Source organism: Ziziphus jujuba, chromosome 5 (assembly GCF_031755915.1).
Source record: "Ziziphus jujuba cultivar Dongzao chromosome 5, ASM3175591v1".
NCBI classification, from domain to species: Eukaryota; Viridiplantae; Streptophyta; class Magnoliopsida; order Rosales; family Rhamnaceae; genus Ziziphus; species Ziziphus jujuba.
This window is the reverse complement of record NC_083383.1, coordinates 8,505,622-8,527,674: the sequence shown is the minus strand read 5'-3', so window position 1 is coordinate 8,527,674 and position 22,053 is coordinate 8,505,622. Positions and strand designations below refer to the sequence as shown.

Here is a 22,053-nt window from a genome sequence, read left to right as displayed (position 1 = left end):
AATTAATTCAATCGATTGTCAAAATAGTATTCGATTAACATTTATTATTATTATAGCTCATCTTGATAGAAAAACATATTTTTATTTTTTTATTTATTTTTTGTCAATTTTTTTCCACAATTGTTTGAATAACTTATCTTTTATATTAAAAAAATATGAATCCTAATAAAAAGTAAGTCTTTAGATTATAAAATTTAAAGGAAACAAAATCTTACCAAAGAATTTGAGAAAAATATATTTATACCTTTATAATCTCTTATTTCTTTTAAAATAAAAGAAACTATATGAAAATTATACATTATCTAGAACAAAAAAATAAAAGATAAAATCTGATTCCGTCAAAACTATTAAAAATGAATTAAACACAGGCATCAAATCTGTGTACTGATGAATTAAAAACGCAAGCATATACCACCTCTTGATAGGGAGAAAAAAAAAAAAAAAAAAAAAACATTTTCAGAAATTGTTATTGATTGTTAGATGAACCTTATGCGTCCATTCCTTATCTTTTGGAGCATTATATCACAAAAAAGATTCTCCCTCCAAATAAGATTCAATATTAAAGACCTGGAAAAATCTACCTTACCCTAAAGACCTTTCTGCGCAGATATTATCCCATATTCAAAAATTCGCCTCAAAATGTGGTCCTCAAAGCTCAGAAACTTTTATGGAAGATCATTGGACCTCATAAAAGAAAACTGGCTGGACTACTAGTCTCAGCCCTTGAAAAGTCCTGCTTACTCATTAAATCGAATATACCCAAATTAATCTAATCCTAAAGCCACCAGTAAAAATGGGGACACCAATATACTCTCGCACATCCTGATCAACAGTCCCAATCAGACGGTAGCTTTAGCTTACCCTTCAAATCAAAAACAAAGATGAAGGGGATACATTGTATTCTTACTACTGGCATCCTTCCAGAAGCTGAAACATAGATTTTGGAAAAGAGATTCCTGCCACATTTACCCTGAATATGTCATCTACCACTACTCCTGTCTTTCTTTCTACATGCAACAGAAATATTTTACGTGTGTGAGTTGTGTTATTCTTTACCTAATAATAATTACATACCTTAGTTTACAACCAGGGCCGTCTCAACAATTTTTGAGGCCCTAGGCAAAAAAAATATTTAGGGTTATTATTATTTATATAATAAATTTTTTGATATATAATTTATATCTTTTTGGCCTTTTTAGATGGAAAATTACTAATTAAATTTTTATATTCAAGATTTGATAATAAATATTTTTTAATTAATAAATTTGTTAATTGTTTGATCTTTTTGAGATATAATTCAACATAAATAAGCTTTTATTAATTTCAATATTGAAATTTTTTTTTTTTTACTGAAGTTGCACTAACAAAAAATAATAAATTTATGGATAGGGAAAAGAATTTATTTATTTTTTTAAATTTTAGTTCTCAAAATAAATCTAATCAATTTATTTGAATTAAAATATAAAAAAATAAAAGCAAAAACTAGAGGGATACAAAGTTTAATTTTTTATAAATAGTAAGAACAATTAGTAAATAATTAAAATCATTAATTCATTAAAAAAATAAAAATTAAAACTAATATGAGAATGAACAATATAAATTATTACTTATAAGCTTATTTTTTATTTTAAAGTCATCTGTATCAAAATTGCAAATGATAATGGGTTGGATACCAAATTAAATAAATATAAAATATGAGTGAATGATAACGAATAAAAATAAATAAGTAAGATGAAAAAAAATGTATAAACAAATGAAAAAAAATGCATAAATGAGAAAAATATTTAACATATTTTTTTATTATTAAAATATAATCAATTATAAAATATAAAATATTTAATTAAACTTAATTGATATTATTTTTTAAAAATAAAAATAATTAAAAATAATTATTATAATAAATAATCAATTAGAATTCACCTTAAAAATAAATAATTAATTATATAATTTAAAAAAATTTTAAATCAAAATTTTTATACTTTTAAAATAAATTAATAATTATATTCTAGTTAGTATATGAATATATTATATAAATAATTTTTTATTTTTTTATTTTGAGGGATCCCAAGAAAATGGGGCCTACGCTTGTGTCCTAGTTGCTTATGCCTTAAGCCGGCCCTGTTTACAACCACCCCCCACCTCCCCCAAACAAAAAAAAATAAATAAAATAAAATAAAAAATTACATGCGTTTAGAATCAAGTTAATTTTTTTTTATTATTATTAATTTTTTTTTGTGTGCGTCACAGAGGGGTCTAAAAGCCCAGAAGAAGAAGAATCAAAGTTATTTTATATTAGGAGGTAGTAAGTAGTATTGTCTTCGTTACATAAAATTTTAAAAAATATATTATTTGTACGATGACCAATGAAACTTGTAAATAATAATATTAAATATTTTAGTTAAAATTTACTTTACAATAATAAATATCAAAATGCAAAATTAAATTCTTAACGTAATCTACTGTTTATCGGGTAGAGAGCGTAACTTCCCGTCCACAGACTTTCAAGATCCACAAAAAATAAAACTTTAAATCAAGTCCTTTTCTTCTTCTTTTTTTCTTTTTTTTTCTTTTTTTTTTGGGTAATAAAATTTAAATCAAGTCTTGACTCTCGCCTCACAACGAAAATACATTGCAAGACAAATGTCGAATGGCTACGAGGCTAGGAGTCATATTTATTAATTAGGCCCCATCAGTTCGACATTGGAATGTGAACACATCCCAGCGGCATGAAAATGCTTTAAGAGCTATCAAATATTTGCCATGAGTATTCGGGAAAATAGAACAGACGGGTGAACCAAAAACACGAGTTACACATGTACATCCATGCCTGCAACGTAATTTTATACCAACTTAGAGCTTATAAACCCGTATCGCCTACGTCAAGATTGTTCATGACAAACTTAATTAATATTTTATCTCTTTAAAAGGATTAAGGTTAATTATACTTGTTCAACCCAAAAAAAAAAAAAAAATAGTTTACTTTGGTATTCTTGATTAATTTGTAGGGTTTTAAGGTTTAAAGTTTTACTTTAAATGTAATAATTTTATATTTTGAAATTTTAAATTTGTAACAAATTAATTTAATTTTTAATTTTAACCAAATAAATTGATAATAGTAACACATTAATCTTTTTTATTAGGGATTCTACTGTAAGTTTTTGAATAAAATTGTTATTAATTTGTTTGTTCAAAATTAAAAATCTGACAATTTAACAACAAATTTTAAAATTAAAAACCTTAATCATTATCTTTAAAAATTAAAAAGTTTTAATCCTAAAATTTTAGAGGTTCAGAGTACTATAGTTAATCAAAGGAATAATACCTACATGTAATATTCCATAACATTTTGTAACATTTAAAAGTAGAATATATATTATTGTTCATGACATAATCCGTCTCTGTGCAATGTATCTAACGGGTAACAAAATGGCCAACTGCATACTAAAAAGTAATTAAAGCTAGCTAGTTTAGAATTGTTGATTTTGTTGTTGTTGTTTTATTATAATAATTATTATATATATATATATATATATTTGTTTTTTTTTTTTTACTTTTTACAGTTTAAAGTTGCTTCAAAAAATATTTTTCAAAAATAGGAAAATAAATAGTAGCCAACTATTTACAATATATATACATATAATTTTACTAAAAGAATAAATATTAAACATAATTTTGATGTCTTAAAATATAAATTTTCAAAACAAAGATCATTTGTGAAAATAGAAAATCTGTTGGATATAACAACCAAAAATGATAAGATAGCTAATTAGTAAAATAATAAAACATTTTTGCAATATTCCTTTTTTTTTTTTTTTTTTTTTGGTTCTAAAAGGCAGTAGTGGTTTAAGTATCAACCATACGACGAAAGAACTTATACTCAAATAACAAGTATATCGTTCATTATTATTAATTGGTTTTATCTAGGTAAACTTACAACATTAGTACTTTTATCATTGAAAGAAGCTAAAACGAGCAAGGCCTCGTTGACCATTATAGCGACTTAGCTGCGGAAGAAATATATTTATCCCCCCATGTCTTGCTGACTAGCCCCCAATAAACCTTTTGGAATGTTGCTCAGAAGCTGATTAAAACCCAATTTCCAACTTCGGATGACATGAAAACTCGTGAATAACTTCGCAATCCGATCCCCTTAAATATATATATAAATATATAGGCAGTTTCGCGATTTAAATAAAAATATTTTTCACTTTTTAACTTGAAAATCTATCACATAAGTATACATAATTCAACGATTATAAATAGTTAATTTTATCTATTTTTAATTTAAAAATTAAAAGTATTTTCAATGAGCATTCAATAAGAAAAAATAAATATTTTAATAAAAACCAATTAAATTCTCACATTGTGTAAATTTTAAAAAAAAAATTAAAAATTTTATATATTTTCTTGTTTATTTTTATTTAATTTTATGTCATATGAATATTATGTACTAAAAAATAAATTAAACAATCCACTTAATCAAAACTCTCTCTCTCTCTCTCTCTCTCTCTCTATATATATATATATATATATGTGTGTGTGTGTATTTATATTCTTGCTAGCTCTTTAGTAGCAATCAGACATTCTAAAAAGGCCATACGGCGCCACTCTTTATCTTAAATCATAAAGAGGCCCCCACCCTCGTTAGAGTAAAGACAACCTTTTGAAACTTACACTTCCAGTCTGACGAGTTGAAGAGATGGAAGACTGCATAAGAACAAGCAATAGGCAATAGGGAAGAGAATCATCACCCGCCCTTCATGCACAGCAGACTACAAGGTCATAATTAATGACGCATCATTTTTAATTATTTTTCATAATCTCAAAATAGGCATCTTCACAATTATCATTCTGCACTCACAAATACTCTCATATATTAACAAATTTAATGATCATTTGGCATCTGTCTAAGTATGCCATAGACGCTCCTCTTGCCTATTGGAAACCTTGTTGTCATGTCCAATAATGTGTTTATTATTATCCTTCTTTTAATATTTATTTTGTGTTATTATTGTTGTAATCACATATTAATTAAAGTGTAGAAGAGGAATAATTATATACTCCCTTAAAGTGAGCATATACTATAGCAAGTTGCCCAAATAAGGAAAGGAAGAAAATCCTCCAGGTCCAACTAAAGAGTAGGCAGAAAATCTTGCCTGTGTCCTTTTGCGGGCCTCAAAGGTGAGGTGTGGAACTGGAGGTTCCTATTGTTAGCGCATCTATGTTAATGGGTAGTCTTAAGAATTGGATCTAATCCCCAACTTGGCTGATGAGATTAAAAAATTACAAGAAAATCTGTACCTTCAGATAAAAAAAATACATATAAACAGGACAGATATTAGACACTACGGTCTCACAGCATTCCCTTTGTAATTATATTGTCCTGCTGTTCCAAACATTGATCAACGAAAGCGAATCACATCTTGTTGCATTGCCAAAAATTATTCGCCCAACTTGCAGATTTCCTAGACCTTCTCCAGTTTATAAGGAGCACTGGTAACTCTTGCCCATACCATCCCCTAGACTTCAGTTCTTTCTACCTTCAGTACTGAGAACACAACTCCTTTTGCTTTCTATCCTCTGCGCAACCAGCCAATTCCTTTAGCAGCTTTTCTTTATCATTCCAACCTATACCATCATCTACTTATCACTTTAACCATCTTCTTCTTATATCTCCCTTCGTCTTCCGGCCCACCTTAGCCTTAACTTATCTTTCACCTTAAAGAGATGGCATCAGGCTCTCTCTCTTATTCCCGCAGCTCTTCTAGTTCTAACTCCTCTTGGACACCTAAGCAAAACAAGCTATTTGAGAAGGCTCTGGCTGTTTTTGACAAAGACACTCCAGACCGCTGGCAGAATGTGGCCAGGGCCGTGGGTGGGAAGACTGCAGAGGAAGTAAAGAGGCACTATGAGATCCTTGTGCAAGATCTCATGAATATTGAATCTGGCCAGTTCCCTATTCCTGACTACAAATCCACTGGGAGCAACCATGGAGGATATGGTGACGAACAGAGGTAGCATACCCCTATCTCTTATCTTCACTGCCAATCATAAGCACTTTTTATATCTTTGTTTTTGCCACTTTGACATATCAACCTCGTTTCCATAATTCTGAAAATCGATACTATCATGTACTAAGGTATTCCTTTAGAATTCTTACAATACATGCGATTCATTCATCAATTCCACAGTGTCATCTGCCAAGTTACAGGTCAATGCAGGGAAGGCAAGGGCTTAATTAGTACAATCAGGGAAGTATACGATTGTAGCTTACAGTTCAAAAAACATTAGTTTACCACAGTTCCCATCCTAGGTATTCATCATGGTTTCATCTTCAGATGAAAAATGTATAACCATCAAGTCTACAAGGCCTAAAATTCTCCTATAGATGATAAATAACAAGAAAAACTTTCAGGAGATCGCGTAAAGCGCCAAGCAAGCATTGTTCTCACCCAAACTAAACGTCACAAGAAAATGGCCATTGTGCTGATTGATTAGTCACATTATTAGTCAACAATCTCATCACACGAACTTCAAGGAAGTTGAAAAAAATGGCTAATATATTCCACCATTAATCTCCCAAGTATCCATAAGCTACACAAAAATTTTGCATCATTAAGCGTCAATTTCTCATATCCGAGCTATAGTGAAAAGACTACAGAGTTTAGTCGACCATGTATCCTGTACAGACAACGACAGCTGAAACCAAAAACACCGACCTCAGTGCCCCCAAAAGATTTTTTTTTTTTTTTTTTTTCTCCGACATCATTTTGCGGTTTTATATTTATGATCCTTACATATTCTTACCCAACTTCCTACGAAAAGAAAACCGGCCCACATGAAATCTAATCCCTACTTATTTAGATCACATATGCACATGGTCCTATAATTTGGAGTTCAGTCCTCCAAGATAGATAAATTATTTTTATATTACTTTTAGCCGATGCTTCTAGTATTTGATGAGTATTGCAGGTGTGACGCTATCCAATAACTTTTAAAATTAATTTCGCATTCTTTCACAAATGCATACCTGATCACAAACGCTGTCCTAAAACTATTGGCAGCATTAACAATTCAAGAAAATACTGTGATAAACAACGTGCATTAGGTTGGGTAACATTTATAAAAAGGGGTTTAGAAACTGCTACAACTATTAATGTCAAAATAATAATAATAATAATAATAATAATAAAATAGGATATTTTGATAGATTTTTTTGTGGTCGGAATTCTCTAAATATTCAAGATGCTTAAGGATAATATTGTTTTTATATACAGGCTACTGAAGAATCTGAAGCTGTGAAGGGAGTCAATTAGCATTTTTATTGTGACAAAGACCTGTAAAATAGCATATGCATAGGTATAAAGGAAAAAAGTGGATTGTAACGTGGAGGCTACTGTTCCTTCCCACCAACTGCCAAATGTTTATATTGTCAGTCTGATGAATGTTTTCAAAATCTAACCCCTCTGTGTTTCAGTCTCTCTGTTTGAAATCTGTACCTACTCTGTAATGGATTTTCTAAATCAAAGAAGTGTTTTATGTGTTTCTGATTCTTACGAACTTCTTACATTTGTTTTAATTCTTCCATGTACAAATCAAACAACATAATCGAAGCAAGTATGGAATTAGGAGTGAAAAATTAACAGATCCAAGAGAGATTAACGATCTAGCTAGCAAGTCGAAGATGCTAAGAATTTCGTCGATTAAACGGATCTGAAAACGCAAATTGATGTTTCATCATCAAAAAAAAAAAAAGTATAATCAAGAAGAAATTGAAATTAATCAATTGCAGAATTTAACAGAGTCAAATCCGAAAGCGGAAATTAAAAAGCAGTTTTTTGTACTGACCTTATAATTTTATGGAAGGCAAACCAGTATCAAGAAAATCAAATCGTTCCCAAAAATGCATAGCTTGAGGCAGGAAAATCCGCATCGATTTGGCAAAATAGATAAAATGAGAATTGTGTATTGAAATTTGGGAGGGAAATAACAGAGAAAATGAGATGCCTGATGGAAAATTCGAGCGAAAGTTTCTTAGCGCCCAAGCATAGCAAAGGCTGGAAAACGAGTTTCGTATTGGAAATTCTGGATCTGTATCATTGTATTTATTTCACATAATTAAAACCGTCCGAACCGTCGGTTTAAATTTTTAATACTGAAAAATAATAACAATATTCAAAACGAAAAACAACGGTAGTGGAGATGCGGGGTATCGATCCCCGTACCTCTCGCATGCTAAGCGAGCGCTCTACCATCTGAGCTACATCCCCTGCTGTGTTAGAAGCTGTACAAACCTTTAATCAGATATTATTTTCCGAGGGATAAAATCAATATATAAACTTTTTTTTGGACAGCAAAATCAAACTATAATTTGAATTGCGGATAAACACTAATTATGTCACTCGATTATAGTATGTAACGAAAATTTGTGGATAATCAGATTCTCTTTTCAGAACATGAGATATAAAATAAAGAATTAACAATACCTATTGAATTATTGATTTTATTATACTTGATTAACTATTACTTTGTTTAATATTATTCATTTATCTAAAAATTATGTCATTTTTACAAATGAGTTGGATATATGGTTCACAATGAGAAAATAGAGCAAATAAGTTGGATATATGGTTCACAATGAGAAAATAGAGCATCTCCAAATGAGAACTTGGATTGAAAAAATAAATATGTCACATAAGTAGTATATATATCATTTTATAATTATTATTCTCCAATATTAATATTTAAAATGAATATCAAATTAGTATGACCAAAATATTATCAAAGAAAATATATCTATGTCACACACTAAAGTTTTTAGAAAATCAATTAATTCAAAATTTTTTAAAATATATAATTAATTAATAATAAATAACTTTTATACATATTATTATTAAAAACAAGTTTAAAATTAATTATACATTTATATAACATAAATTTTAATAATATAAAATTTTATATCATATAAAGATTAATTTATATCCATCATTGAAGACGCTATAGGTAAAATGTTATAAGATCTATAGCTTTTCGCTTTGTGTTCCTTTTTTTTTTTTTTTTTTTTTTTTTAAAGTATGTATGCGTATGCATGCGCGCTTGATTTGAACAGCTTATAATTATATGTGACAGGTAACAAAAAAAACCACACAGGTTAATGGTCTGCAATTTACCAAAAAAAAAAAAAAAAAAAGAATCTACATGGTCTGCAAGATGGTCAATGACCAATGGCCAAACTTTTATACAAGGATCCAAACCAGTCCCTTTTGCAATGCCTGTTTGCCACATAAGCCATATAAATTGTGGCGTTGACAAGTCAAAAGGAAACCCAACCATTCCTGGTCGAGGCTCTCGGTTTTCTTTCACTTATCACCTACTAAACATGGAAAATCAAAGAGAGAATTGCTCCCAAGTATCACAAACTTATGCGATAGAGACGGCCACTGAAAAGGGCTTTACAACCCCATTATACGTCCTCTAAACATTATAAATAGACATACGGCCTCTTAGGCAGTAATAAGTAATTACATTTGAGTAAATCAAGAATTAAAGCAAACTGATTTTTATTTCAACGGACAGAAAAATTGAAAAGAAAAATGGCGACGAACAAAGCATTTGTTGTGATATTTTTGTTGGTTCTGGTATTTTCGTCCAATTTGGTGTTGGGCGAGGAAAGTCCTGTGCAAAATGCTGCCGAAGCTGCAAAAGGAGCAGCGTCTGATGCCGTGGAAAATGTTAAGGAAACCACCTCATCATGGGGTGGTTGGTTGAAAGATAAATTTGAGTAAGTTTATTTATTTATTTCTAAATTTTATACGATTAGTTTTTCTTCTTTTTTTTTTTTTTAATTTTAAATTCCATACAAATGTTAATGTTTAGATGGGTTGAGATAAAATTTTATTCAAACGGTTATATTGTGTGATTGGTGATATTTCCAGGGATTTGACAGGAGATTCAGACAAAAAGGAAGAGACACCGTCGAAAGCTTAGGTCTTAGGGTAATGCATTTTGCATCACCTAATTCTAGTATTATTTTTTTAAACATTTTTTTTTCAACTATTTCTTCCAGATTATATTTCATGAACCCTCCCTTTAGACTCTTATACTACTCGGAGAGGGTTTGATGAATTATGTATTGTCTGTCAAGTTTGATGGGCTTCTATTCAATATGATATATATTCACGTAATGAATAATGTGACTTCTTATTGTGACCAATATACTGTCTCATAGTTCATTATTTAGTTCCAAAATTTGATAACTATAATTTTTTTCACAAAATAGAAGAGTTTCTATTTCCGTTAAAAAGAAAAATCGTCATTTGCCATTTTAGAAAAATGTAAAGAAGCCTTGAAATATAAAGCGCTAGTATATGTTACCTCTGACTCCCTAAGACCTTTTTTTTTTTTTTTTTTTTTTTGGGGGGGGATTTTAGATTTAATAATGTAATTGATTATTTGGTTACAAATTTGATTTCATCTCCATCGGACCAAATATCTAGACCTATCAAAACGATTATTTTATTATAATTATTTTGTGACATCGATTATCATAACAATAATAATGACTCGAACAACATAACATACGTCTAAAAAATAAATAAAATAAAAAACAATGGCCAAAAATAATGTTACATGAGAATTGAGACGGAAATGGAACAAACATTGGCCAAGAGTCAATCTCTATCAGGTTACCTTTGAGTTTGTAGAATCACACCGTTGTTGATCGAGGTCGAGCAAAACCTCCCGGACGATACACCTACGGTAGAGATTGAATGCAGGGGTGGTGGTGGTGGTGGAGCTGGTGGGCCATAGAGGTGGATCAGGGTTGATCTCTAGGACTTCGGAAGAGAAGTGTGTGGGTTTCTAGAGGCAGAGACGGACTTGGGGGTAGATGGATAGAGGGAAGTTTGTGTGGTGAGAATTTGAAGGTGGAGATGAAAAGGAAGAAGAAGTCGATGTTGTTGGTAGTGTCGCAAATGTAGCTGCAATATTATTTACAGAGGAGGCCACGAGAGAGAGAGAGAGAGAGAGAGAGAGAGAGAGAGAGAGAGAGAGATTTGGGTATATGATTTAATATTGAAATAATTAGGGTTTAAAGACGGCTTAAATGCGAATATAGTTAGTAGGTGTTGGTACAGGTCCTTTTCTCCCTAGAAAAAGATAGGGTTATATGTCCACGTGGCATTATCAAATTAAAGTTGCCTCTCTCCTCGTGGTTTATGTAATAATAGTAATTTGAGAAGAAAATCTTGCATATTAACAGATCAGCTGGTACCACTTCAAACAATTGAATGACAGGTTTTAAAAATTTACCACATCAAATCACACGATTCCTATACTTTTTATACTTTGAAAAAACAAAAGTTGGGAACTATACAAGAAGTTTCTTTTCTTCCTTAAGAAGGAGCTTTTACGTTAAGGTTTTTTCTCACTTTGATTTCTGTAAACTTTATAACGGAACAAGTACTTCAAGGTAATGATTAAATCCATCTCTTTCATTAATTTGTTCGGAGAAGCCATTTGAGTCTTGATTGATGCCAGGTTTGTTCATCAACTACCTGAAATTACTTTAACACAAAAATGTAAATTAAGGGAATTAAGAGTTGGATTGAAAAATCAAGTTAATGAACAAGATATATAAAGTAGCAGGGGAATAACATGAAAACACCCATCAGTTAATTGCTGGACCAAAAACATTAAAACGCTCAATTTTTCTTTTGTTTTATTTTTTCCTGTAAAATCCACCATGGAAGATGTCATAATGGAATTGAAACACTGTCTACACCCAACCCAAACCCAAATTGTGAATGGTTTGAATTGAACCAAAAATGGGTCTAGTTTATAAAATTCTAACTTGATGATTCAGAGTTGCAGAGCAAACAAAGGGAGTACTAAACTTTAAAGTGTTTTCAAAGAAGAGCTTTTCTGATGGCTGGTAAAGATGGAGATGAGAGAAACCTTAGCCAAGGAAAAAAAATTAGAGAAAGCGACCCTTTCTGCAAAAAGTTTCATGTTTTTCAAAAATAAAAAATAAAAAAATAGTGATTAATATGTCAGATTGCGTATAATATGGTATATTTTTAATATATGACATTTAACCACTTGAAGTTGGAGTGGTACCAACTGATCTGTATCGGATGGCATACGAAATTTTCTCTATTTTGACAGGGTAGAGCGGTTGGTATGGACCAATTAGAGTACGAAATAGTGAAATTGGCAACTGGTGACGTAGTGATCCGTTGAGATCCAGCTTTGATAAGGGTAGGATTATTTTATTTTTTTGTTTTTTATTTTTTTATTTTTAACGAAGAACAACCACCAATTTTAATAGCTCTTTTTTTTTTTTTTTGGAAAGCACCAAGTTTAATAGTTTAACTTTCCCTTTTTAGTCTAACGTGAAAAATGTGTGTGAAAAACAAATTTTGTCCTTCCTTCTTTTTTCCTCCACACTCCTCCCATATTCTTAATAATATGATGGAAAAGAAGAAAATTTGAAGAGGGGCTGTGGGAGGGTTTGACAAAAAATTTTAGTGTAGGAAAATTACTTAAAGGTGAAATATTGTCCCAGATTTGATAACTTTATAGTAAGGTAGAATAATGGCCCAAAAAAGTAAGTGATGCATTTGCTGTTTAGAATAATTACTCTTCAATATTTATTGAAAATTGAACTTTTATAGATTATGAACCAATGTTGTACCTTGTTAGTTGTAACCATCAATTGTTAACAATTTAGTTGATATAAAGATTGAGTAAAAGAAAATACTTAACACAAACAAAATTATAAACATGTAGGACTCGATATATTTAATAGCTCAGAGTAGTAAAAATGTGGAAAGATCATAGATCCGACATGCATGTCAGATTACAGAAGTTAGCTAAGCATTATGCAAAAATCTGGTCATCATTTTCTTTTTTGGTAAATAAAAATCTGGTCATCTTGCAAATAGATTTAGATGGTAAAGTTACTCTTATCAAGGTATAAAATACCTCACACACCTGAAGTCATGGTTCCTATAAACTATCTCTCCCTTTTTTTAACTTGGACTGTATGATAATCCCAATAATATATATATATATATATATACACACATGTGGGAACGTATTCAACGTTAATATTCCAAAATATTTGATAAATATCTTTTCATAAATCATTTTGAATTTTTACATATAAAGTTGGATAAGCATTTAAAATATATGAGTATTTATTTTTATAATTTGTATGCTGTGAGACTTATCCATTCAACTAATAAAATAATTTTGTCAAACATCATAGTTTATAAAATTGACCTTTATTTATATATATTATTATGAAAAATATTATTTATTATCATTAATGATTATAAGATAACATCCATATATTATTTAACAATTTGATAATTTAAATGATTGGTCACAAAAGTTCACTTAATATATAACTAACCTATAATGAGTAATTATTATGTCACAAATCCCAGTAGCAAAATTCAATAAGATGATAATAGATCCCCAGCAAATGAGGAAGAATTTTTTAAACTCACAAGTAAACTAGTGACATGTAGCACTTTTTATTTATTTATTTATTTATTATCTGTTGACTTAAGTCCTTCAACCTAGATTAATTTAATTAAACTTTATTATTCTTTTTAGATCCCGTGGCTAATATATTACTGCCAATGATTGATATGATCTCAGTACCTTCTTTTTATTTTATTATTGGTAAGTGATTGATCTCAATACCTGTTTAAGGAACCTATAGTATTATTTTAGTTTGTTAAATTATTAATTTTACATAATTTCTAAATATTATTAATAATAGATAAATAAACACTATTTATTATTATTATTTAATTTTGTCGTCAAAGTATTTTGAACTACGAGATACAAAAAATATATATTATATAAATTTTTTAAAAATATATAAATTTCCCTTCATGTAGCAAAGATAAAACGAAGTAAGGCATATCCAAATGGGAGAGAGACTCTATCCCAACATAATCCAATGGATAAATAACTAATAATTAAGGGAAAAAAATAAAAACAATTCTGAAAGATAATTAATAATAACAAGTTTCTTTTTTTTTTTTTTTTTTTTTCAACAGAAGAATCATACAGAATATATATTATATATTTTGATCTCCTTCAACTCAACTACGTAGGCATTCAAAGGGAGTGAGTATTATATCTAATTATCTACCCCTTCAGGCTCAGCTTCAGCTTCAGCTTCAGGCTGATCAGCTTCAATCATCTCTAAAGATTGATTTGAACTCTCTTGCTGCTGCTGCTTTTTAATGGTGCTCTTGTTGTTATGCATCCACACCTTTAGAACCTGCCTCTTCACCCCAACCTCAGCACAAAACTTCTCAACCTCTTCTTCATTTTGCTTCTGAATCCTCCAATCCATTTTCTCAGCGAACTCCAACATCCGATCTTTCTGTTCCTGAGTGAACTTCGTCCTGAACCTCTTCTTCGACAATGCGAATGGCTGCGGCGCCACGGGAGCTTCCGCGGTGGAATGGAACATATTCAGATCCTCGCTGGAAGACTCGGTCCCACCTGCGCTACCGTAAGCCACATTCATCGGCTGAACAATTGAAGCCATCGGATGATTACCGTGATAACCGATAGAGAATTTCTGATGTTGATGATGATGATGATGGTGGTGGCCGAGTCCCGCCGAAGACGGAGACGGCATTGGCGGAGGAAGCTGAAGAGGAGTGAGCATTAAGCTTCTTCTGGAACCCGGACTGTACTGAGATTCGCCGTCGATCTCTTTCCGGTGGAAGTTCCGATGGCAATCGCAAGCGGCGCATTTCAGGGCTTCCAATGTTCCTTCTTCACCGGACGGCATGAACTCTCCGCATCCATCGAACACATTGCCGCCGATGTTCGCCGCGTGGTTCTTGAGGCATTCTCGGTACCTGATGGTACCGGCGGAGGTAGGCGATTTCAACTTAGGTCCACCAGCTCCGGCGCCGGTGGTGACACGATCCGGTTCTGGATCTCGTACATGCAGTGGTGGTGGTGGTTGAACTACATGATGGGGATAATCTAGGGTTTGAGTGCAAGTGAGGCCTGGAGTAGTACTACTACCATTATGAATCCCAACTCTTCTTCTTTCTCCTCCTGATGATTCTTTAGTTGTTAGGTGGATATAGTTTAAAGAGCCACCCGGTGTTCTCATTTCATTATCTTGTGCTCTATATTCCATTATTTGTTAAATCTCAAAACAAAGGTACTAGAAAACCTATGTTATTAAGTACTCTCTCTCCCCCTCTCTGAACTTTTCTTGGGATTTTAAAATTTTCCTTATCTATCTATCTAATTGGAATACCGAAAACAAGCTTATTTACTAAATAAATAACCTATCCTATACTTGTCAAACACCTTTAGGGGGTGCTAAAGCTTAGAAAGCCCATGCCGTTATTTATTTATTTATTTATTTATTATTATTATTTTTTGTAGTTTCTTAACTAAACTCGATCCTTGGAGGCTAAGATAAAGAGAGAGGAAAGAAAGGGATGTGAAAGAGATAAAGAGAGAGATAAAGAGTAATATGTAGAAGACGATTTGAAAATACAAACAAAACAAAAACAAATAAAAAAAAAAATCAAAGCTTAAATGGGACCGAACTCACAGTTTCTAAGAAAGAGAGAGAAGCAGCAGCAAACACAGCAATCTTTAACATCATGGCCTGGACATCTCTAATGGTGTTCATTTAGGTAAAAAAAAATCAATGCATAAGCAGAGAGAGAAAGAGAGGGGGAAAAAAAAAAACAGATGGGGAAGAAGAAAGAGAGAGAGAGAGAGAGAGAGAGATGGGGTTTTAGGGATTGTGTTTCTGTGCTTCCAACAGGCCAACTACTCATCCAACAAGAGACAGCTTGGTTGCTTGTGGTGTAGCCAGAAGGAAAGATAAGAGTCCAAAGTGCTAAGAGATATATTGATGAGATTAAGGAGAGCCCTTTTTTTTTTTTTTAATTTTCTTTATTTATTTAAAAAAAAAAACTATTTCTCTCTCACTCACTTTGTACATTACAAAACAACCGACAACGTCATGTTCACCCCTCTCCCACGCCCTGCCAAAATGGGACCCATTTCCCACCCCCTTCATTATTGCCCTTTTTTCCATTTCTTATCTCAACACACTTGACCCCTCCCTTATGTCCCTAGCTTAACATTTTTTGCTCTGGTACTCATTTCTCTGATGCGACTTCTCAATCTCTTTCTTTCTTTCTCATAATCAAACCCTCTTTCATTCTATAAAACTCCATGCTTTCCTTAACTAAATTCTATACTAAGAACTATTACAAATAATATAATCCCTATTCCATGCAAAACAACAAAGAAAATATAAATTTTAGAAAACCCTTCCCTTTTTTTTTTTTTGGGCCCTCTGGGTTTGGGAGGGTAAAAAAGTGAAAAGCGTACTTTTTTTTTTTTTTTGATGGTCCACAGTGTTTTTATGTTGTCGTGTTGCTTTCTCTTTCTGTGTCTCTCTCTCTTTCTTACTCTCGCATACATCAAAGGGCTAACGTGCGGCTTCTGCAGCCTCTGAGACACCACGCTTGCCCCCAAGCAATGTCTTTACCTTTCTGTGATGCAATCGATGGCTTTATTTGTCTCTCTTTCCACGTCTTTTGCTTTGGTACTTGGTTGCTCTACTGTTCAGCTATAGACCTGGTGCAGTACAGCTTCAGCCAATTGAAGCTCCAAAGCCAAGTCTTTTTTCTTTTTTCTTTCTTTTTATTATTATTATTATTATTTTATTTTTTTGTTCAAATCCAAAAATGGGAATGGAGAAGTTTTAGGTTCGAAAACCATGACTTTGAGATGGGCTTGTTTTGGTCATTTTCTATTTACTCATCATAATTTTTACCTACATAAATAATTCAAGAAATTTAAAAGTGGTTTTGTGACTCACTATTTCAATACAATAACTAAAAGAAAACCCAGTAATTTAAGAAGAATGAAAAATGCTTAATTGAATGATTATATTGCTCCCTGATTGAAGAAAAAAGTAACATGTTTTTACTACCATAATCATATAGGTCCCAGAGATACCAGAAAGACAGAAGGTATTTGATATCCCCAAAAATTATCGATAAGTGCTCGGAAAAATTAAGAAGAAAAAGACTATACAAGCTGACATGGAAAATTGAATTAATTGTCACAATCACAAATGGTACAGAACTAAGGAGAACAGGCCCGCGAAATTCAAAATGTTAAGTGTAAACAGTAAACCCAAGACTGACTGTTAAAACAAGCCTCTAGCATCTATTTGTTAAACTTATCTGTTGGGTCCGAGGCCCACACCTTCTTTAGCTTTAGCCATCACAAAAACACCCTTGTTTTGATCCACAGAAATACCTTTTTATGCAATTAGGTTCCCAAGCTGGCCATGCGGAATAAATTTTGCAATTGGGTTTGATCGCACCCTGATAATATTCAGCAACTTCCAAGTTAAAAAGAGAGATTTGATGGGATAAAGATAATCATGGTATTATTTTTGTTATTGAGTGCAAATTTAATTACTGTTTAAAACTATTTCTTCTTTTTCATTCTGTTTTTCCTTTTTTGTAAAAAGCTTTTTGGAGAAGTATGGCCTACCAGCTTTTGTTAAAATGTCTTTGACGACTTGAGACTTTTCTCAAAATATCGTTTAAAACTCTTTTAGAAGTTATTTTTGAGCTTTAAACGATATAACCAATATCTTAAAAGCCATGTCAAACAGTGCCATATATAATCTTTCTATTAGGACTTACGGTTACTAGGCACCCATATTTGAAATTGTAATCCAAGAAATTAATCAGTTTTGCTGTTTTTTCCAGAGAAAAACTTGAAATCAACCATGAAAAAACAAAAGTTGCAATGTTAAAGCCAAATTCCTCAAAAAAAGATAGTTGGATCCCAAAAAGTTTAAGTAACAAAAGAGAATGATACTCAAATGCTTTCAAAACTCTGAAGAACAAACACATCGCATGCCCTTGCTCTTGGTATGTATTTAAAAGGACCTTTCGAAATTTCTGGTCTGGACAACTACATTTTTGGAAATGTTCCCGAAACAATTAGCTTCAGTCCAACATAATTGATCATTGATAAGATGTAATTTCCAATATAGTTTTATTACTGATTGAAAAATAATGTTTATACGATTGATTTTGGAAATGATATTGCATTATAATTCAATAACATTACAAAAGACCTTTATATTAAAAATAATTTGCATAGAATTGAAAAAAGAAATAGATGAAAATAACTTCTTTTTTTCTTGTCTTTCAGAAAACTGATGTTGACCAAAAAAACAGAAGAAAAGGCCAACTTGTCAAGGAACATTTAAGATCCAAACCAAACAAAACCTTCTTTAATGATGCATGGTAGGGACCTTGTGAACTGGTGTGATGCTTGTGAATTAGAAGAAAATCTTCATGCATCGCGTACACAGTTATACACCCTTACCCACATAGGGTTTGGGATCCACATACGGATTCCACACGCTATATGCTAGTGAAAGTACGTAATTTGCATCCTATGCATTGAAGTTTTTTTTTTGTGAATTAGACCATTCACACAATTCACAGAAACCACTCACACCGACCGTTTCTGGATAAGAAGGTGTATCACACCTTAAATATAAAAATTAAATAATATAAGATTATATATATATTGAGCAAGGGTAATGTTAATGATGAATGGCAGGGATGTTGGTGGACGTTTGTGTATGTATCATTCACACAGCTCACTAGAAATTAACGAGCCAAGTATGCAATAATGTATTATAATGTACTGTACTATTTCCTGTTGCTTATTTATTGTTTAAATGTTTATATAATATAACAAAAGGAGGAAAAGATCAGATTTATTTATTTTTTTTTTAAATTCTTATACAACAATATATATTTATAATTTTTTTTTATTTTTTTATTTTTTACAAATCGTTCTTTCAAACATCATAATGAAAAATAAACATGTACTCATAACAGAGAGAGCAACGAGGAACGTCGAGGTACAGCATTTGAACCCAAAAAAATATAATTTTCTGACCCTACTAGAACACCTTGTCCTTCATTCATTCCCTCCATTAAACCTCCATTTCCTTCCCCTTTATTTTCAAATCCACCATAAACTCCAAAACCCATCTCCATCACAACGCTCATTTGCCCTCCAATCAGCTTCTGTTTAGCAGCCCATCTTTGTATTTTACCTGAGGTGGTTTTTGGTACGTTCCCACTCTCAACAAGAACTACCAATTCAACTTCGACCCTCTCATCCCTCAACACGGTTTTCCTGATCCCTTCGCATATTCGCTTCAAAACCTTATTCTGATTCTGATCTTTCTCCTTAATTATCTGTATCTCTGCAACAAGAACAATCTTGTTCGAAATTCCCATAGCAGCCATGCAACCCCCTCTGAGAAACCTTGGACAACTATTATAAGCTGCAGTTTCTACGTAATGTGGATGGATTTCCTCCTCCATGTTTGAAACCTTGATAACGTCCTCGCATCGACCAGTCACGAACAGATATCTCTCATCACCTTTAACAATACCCCTATCACCTGTTCGAAGAAAGCACCGACTGACTCTGTTTCTTAGTCTCCCGTTATAAACCTCCCTAGTTAAACAAGGATGACCCAGATAACCAGAACCATTGCTTGGAGATGAAACCCATATTTCACCTTCGATTCCATCCTCAACGGCTTCTTGTGTTTCTTCATTCACAACCACAATTTCCATGTCTTCTTCAATTTCATCATGATTACCACCATGAGCTAGCCTTGCACTCGGCAAGAGCTTATTGTGGGATGGAATGTTGGGGAAAACAGAACTATTGTTATTCCCTGATCTCCATGCAGTCGAAACGAAAGTGCAATTCTCGGCCAAGCCATAAGATGGAGCAATCGATGATGGGTTCAGACCCAAAGGCCTAAATGCATTCACAAATTGTTCAATAGGATCTCTGTAAATGGGCTCATTTATGATGATCAGGTTTCTCATACTCCACAGGTTTATTTTCGAAGTTCCTTTCTCAATACCACCTCGCTTGACTACTAGTGGCAATGTGAAGGAAGGAACCGGAGTGCAAGTCGCGCTGAAGTTTGAAATGAGCTCGAGCCATAGCCTTGGCCGTTTGATGAAGGCGTTTGGTGAGGTTAAAACGCATGTGGCACCAGAAACAATGGTCAGCAGAAGAAACATGAGACCGCAATCATGGTACTGAGGCAACCACGACACGATCATGCTGTTCGGGTGAAGATCATAGGCTTTCCTCGCTGTCCTTACATTATGAGCTGCCGATCCTGCAGTTATGAGCACCGGCTTTGGTATTCCAGTTGCACCTGATGTGTACTGAATCAAAAACAACTCGTTGGATTTGCAACCATTATGGGACGAAGAACCAGAACTCCTTAAGTCCACCGTTTTGGTTTTAAGGTGGTCTGTTGAAATCCATCTTAGATTCTGTAACAACTTTACGAGCTCTGTATTGTTTGAGGACGAAGAAATGTATTGGTGAATCTTGGTGATGTAACTGCAGTGAGCTATGGCAGCTTTGGGCTTTGTTTGTGATAAAACTCTCACAAGGTGGTGATGATTTCCATTGGTAAAAGAGGGACTGGGTGGGAAAATGGGTACGCTCAAAAGACCAGCTCTTTGGCAACCAAAGATGATCTCCACGAGTTCAAGCCCGGGAGAGCATAGAATGACAACTGTGTCCCTTCTTTGTAAGTGACCGAGTAACTGAGAAGAAATGGTATTGACCGAGCTATTGAGTTGAGAATAAGTGAGGGACAATGAAGCATCGGTTGCTTCGACCGAACCATCTTCCACCCAAATGAAAGCTGGCCTGGACTGGAATGCAGGCAGGTTAGCCCAGACAGGAAGGTAGAGATCAACCACCGGTTGATCAGGAAAGGAAGGATCATAATTCTCGTAATTCATAGTCTCTTTTATTATTGGATGACTATGTGTTGTAAGCCATTCTTATATATATATATATATACACACTCACAAACAGTACTAATTTGATTCTGACAAAGGGTATATTGTGTTTGGTAATGCAGTTAAAATGATGGTCAATTACGAATACAAAAAGGGAGAATAAAGAGATATTCGAAGAGAATATCCAACAATGATCTCTGGCATTGATATCTGAAAAAACCGTCCTTGTTTTGATGCTAATGTTGAAGTTTTTTGGAACCATCTACTGTGCCGTTCTATATATCTCTCCTGGATTATATTTTATGATAATTGTGTTAGTATATCCACGCACAGTGAGGGAATTATTCGTGCCAGATGGATAACAGATGGATGAATAGGACATAAAGGTCGGGAACCTGTGACGAGTAGTAAAAAACATGGAGGGTGAGGATGGTGAAATATATGATAGTTTTATATAGGACTATACATGTGACGCGTGGACAGGTTGACGTTGCCGATAATTGCAAGAGCTTTGGTTGGATTCTAATCTGATAGCTCGCCAATGATTGGTAGGTTTGTTTGAATACAAACAAATAGAAACCTTGTAAACTGGATTCTGGCTTCCTGCTCCTGGTCTCTTTCCAAACTGCAGCTTCCATATGGACTGCAGCTCCTCAATTAGGGTGGTGTTTAAAAGACATGCTTAATCCAGTTAGTTTGAGGTTGGATTGGATTGCTAAATTTTGATGGGAACATTTGTCAATGCACCCCCAAACAGGGATATTTCTAAATGTACCCCAATACCGCCCATATACATTTACAGTTGCTTTGCGTGAGCATTACTTTATGCCTGTATACATATCTGTTAGCTCATTGTCAAACCCAAAAAAAAAAAAAAAAATTAAAAAAAAATTAAAAAAAATCAATAAATAAATAAAATACTGATGATATTCATTAGGACATTTGTGATTTCCATGAAAGAACAAAAAATACCTCTTTCTTGGAAGGCTAGCCCAAACAAACACCACGACAGCGGTGGGCCTTTTATTTCTTTCATAGGATGTTCCATATACCGTATCATCCCTACCATATACACTTTATCATTTCAATTTCTCACAATGCACAATTCATACTAAAGTTTTTTCAACTTTTTAACGATTTT

The 22,053-nt window shown here is 32.7% G+C and overlaps 3 protein-coding genes, 1 long non-coding RNA gene and 1 other non-coding gene across 5 annotated transcripts; 1 reads left to right on the top strand and 4 right to left on the bottom strand.

Moving 5' to 3' along the window:
• Window positions 1-4,791: 4,791 nt before the first annotated feature.
• LOC107420262 (protein RADIALIS-like 3) lies at window positions 4,792-7,686 on the top strand. Its single transcript, XM_016029168.4, has 2 exons — window positions 4,792-6,014; window positions 7,278-7,686. Exons 1-2 carry the CDS (start codon window positions 5,728-5,730, stop codon window positions 7,300-7,302), a joined length of 312 nt encoding a protein of 103 aa, XP_015884654.1. The 5' UTR covers window positions 4,792-5,727; the 3' UTR covers window positions 7,303-7,686.
• LOC112492038 (uncharacterized) lies at window positions 7,524-8,254 on the bottom strand. The gene is made up of 2 exons (XR_003056382.2): window positions 7,849-8,254; window positions 7,524-7,713 (listed from the first exon to the last, which is right to left on the bottom strand). It is a non-coding gene; the product is annotated as an uncharacterized LOC112492038 (long non-coding RNA).
• Window positions 8,198-8,270, bottom strand: TRNAA-AGC (transfer RNA alanine (anticodon AGC)). Its single transcript has one exon. It is a non-coding gene; the product is annotated as a tRNA-Ala (tRNA).
• A 5,666-nt stretch (window positions 8,271-13,936) lies between these two features.
• On the bottom strand, window positions 13,937-15,913 carry LOC107420238 (zinc-finger homeodomain protein 5). The gene has a single exon (XM_016029139.3). The coding sequence runs from the start codon at window positions 15,182-15,184 to the stop codon at window positions 14,159-14,161; it is 1,026 nt and encodes a 341-aa protein (XP_015884625.3). The 5' UTR covers window positions 15,185-15,913; the 3' UTR covers window positions 13,937-14,158.
• A 3,034-nt stretch (window positions 15,914-18,947) lies between these two features.
• On the bottom strand, window positions 18,948-20,912 carry LOC107420186 (uncharacterized). The gene has a single exon (XM_016029086.3). The coding sequence runs from the start codon at window positions 20,910-20,912 to the stop codon at window positions 18,948-18,950; it is 1,965 nt and encodes a 654-aa protein (XP_015884572.2).
• Between the last annotated feature and the right edge of the window lie 1,141 nt (window positions 20,913-22,053).

Coding starts and splice junctions, on each gene's coding strand:
- LOC107420186 (XM_016029086.3), bottom strand. CDS start 20,912: ATGAATTACGAGAATTATGATCCTTCCTTTCCTGATCAACCGGTGGTT.
- LOC107420262 (XM_016029168.4), top strand. CDS start 5,728: ATGGCATCAGGCTCTCTCTCTTATTCCCGCAGCTCTTCTAGTTCTAAC. Junction 6,015..7,277: donor GGATATGGTGACGAACAGAG/GTAGCATACCCC, acceptor TTTTATATACAG/GCTACTGAAGAATCTGAAGC.
- LOC107420238 (XM_016029139.3), bottom strand. CDS start 15,184: ATGGAATATAGAGCACAAGATAATGAAATGAGAACACCGGGTGGCTCT.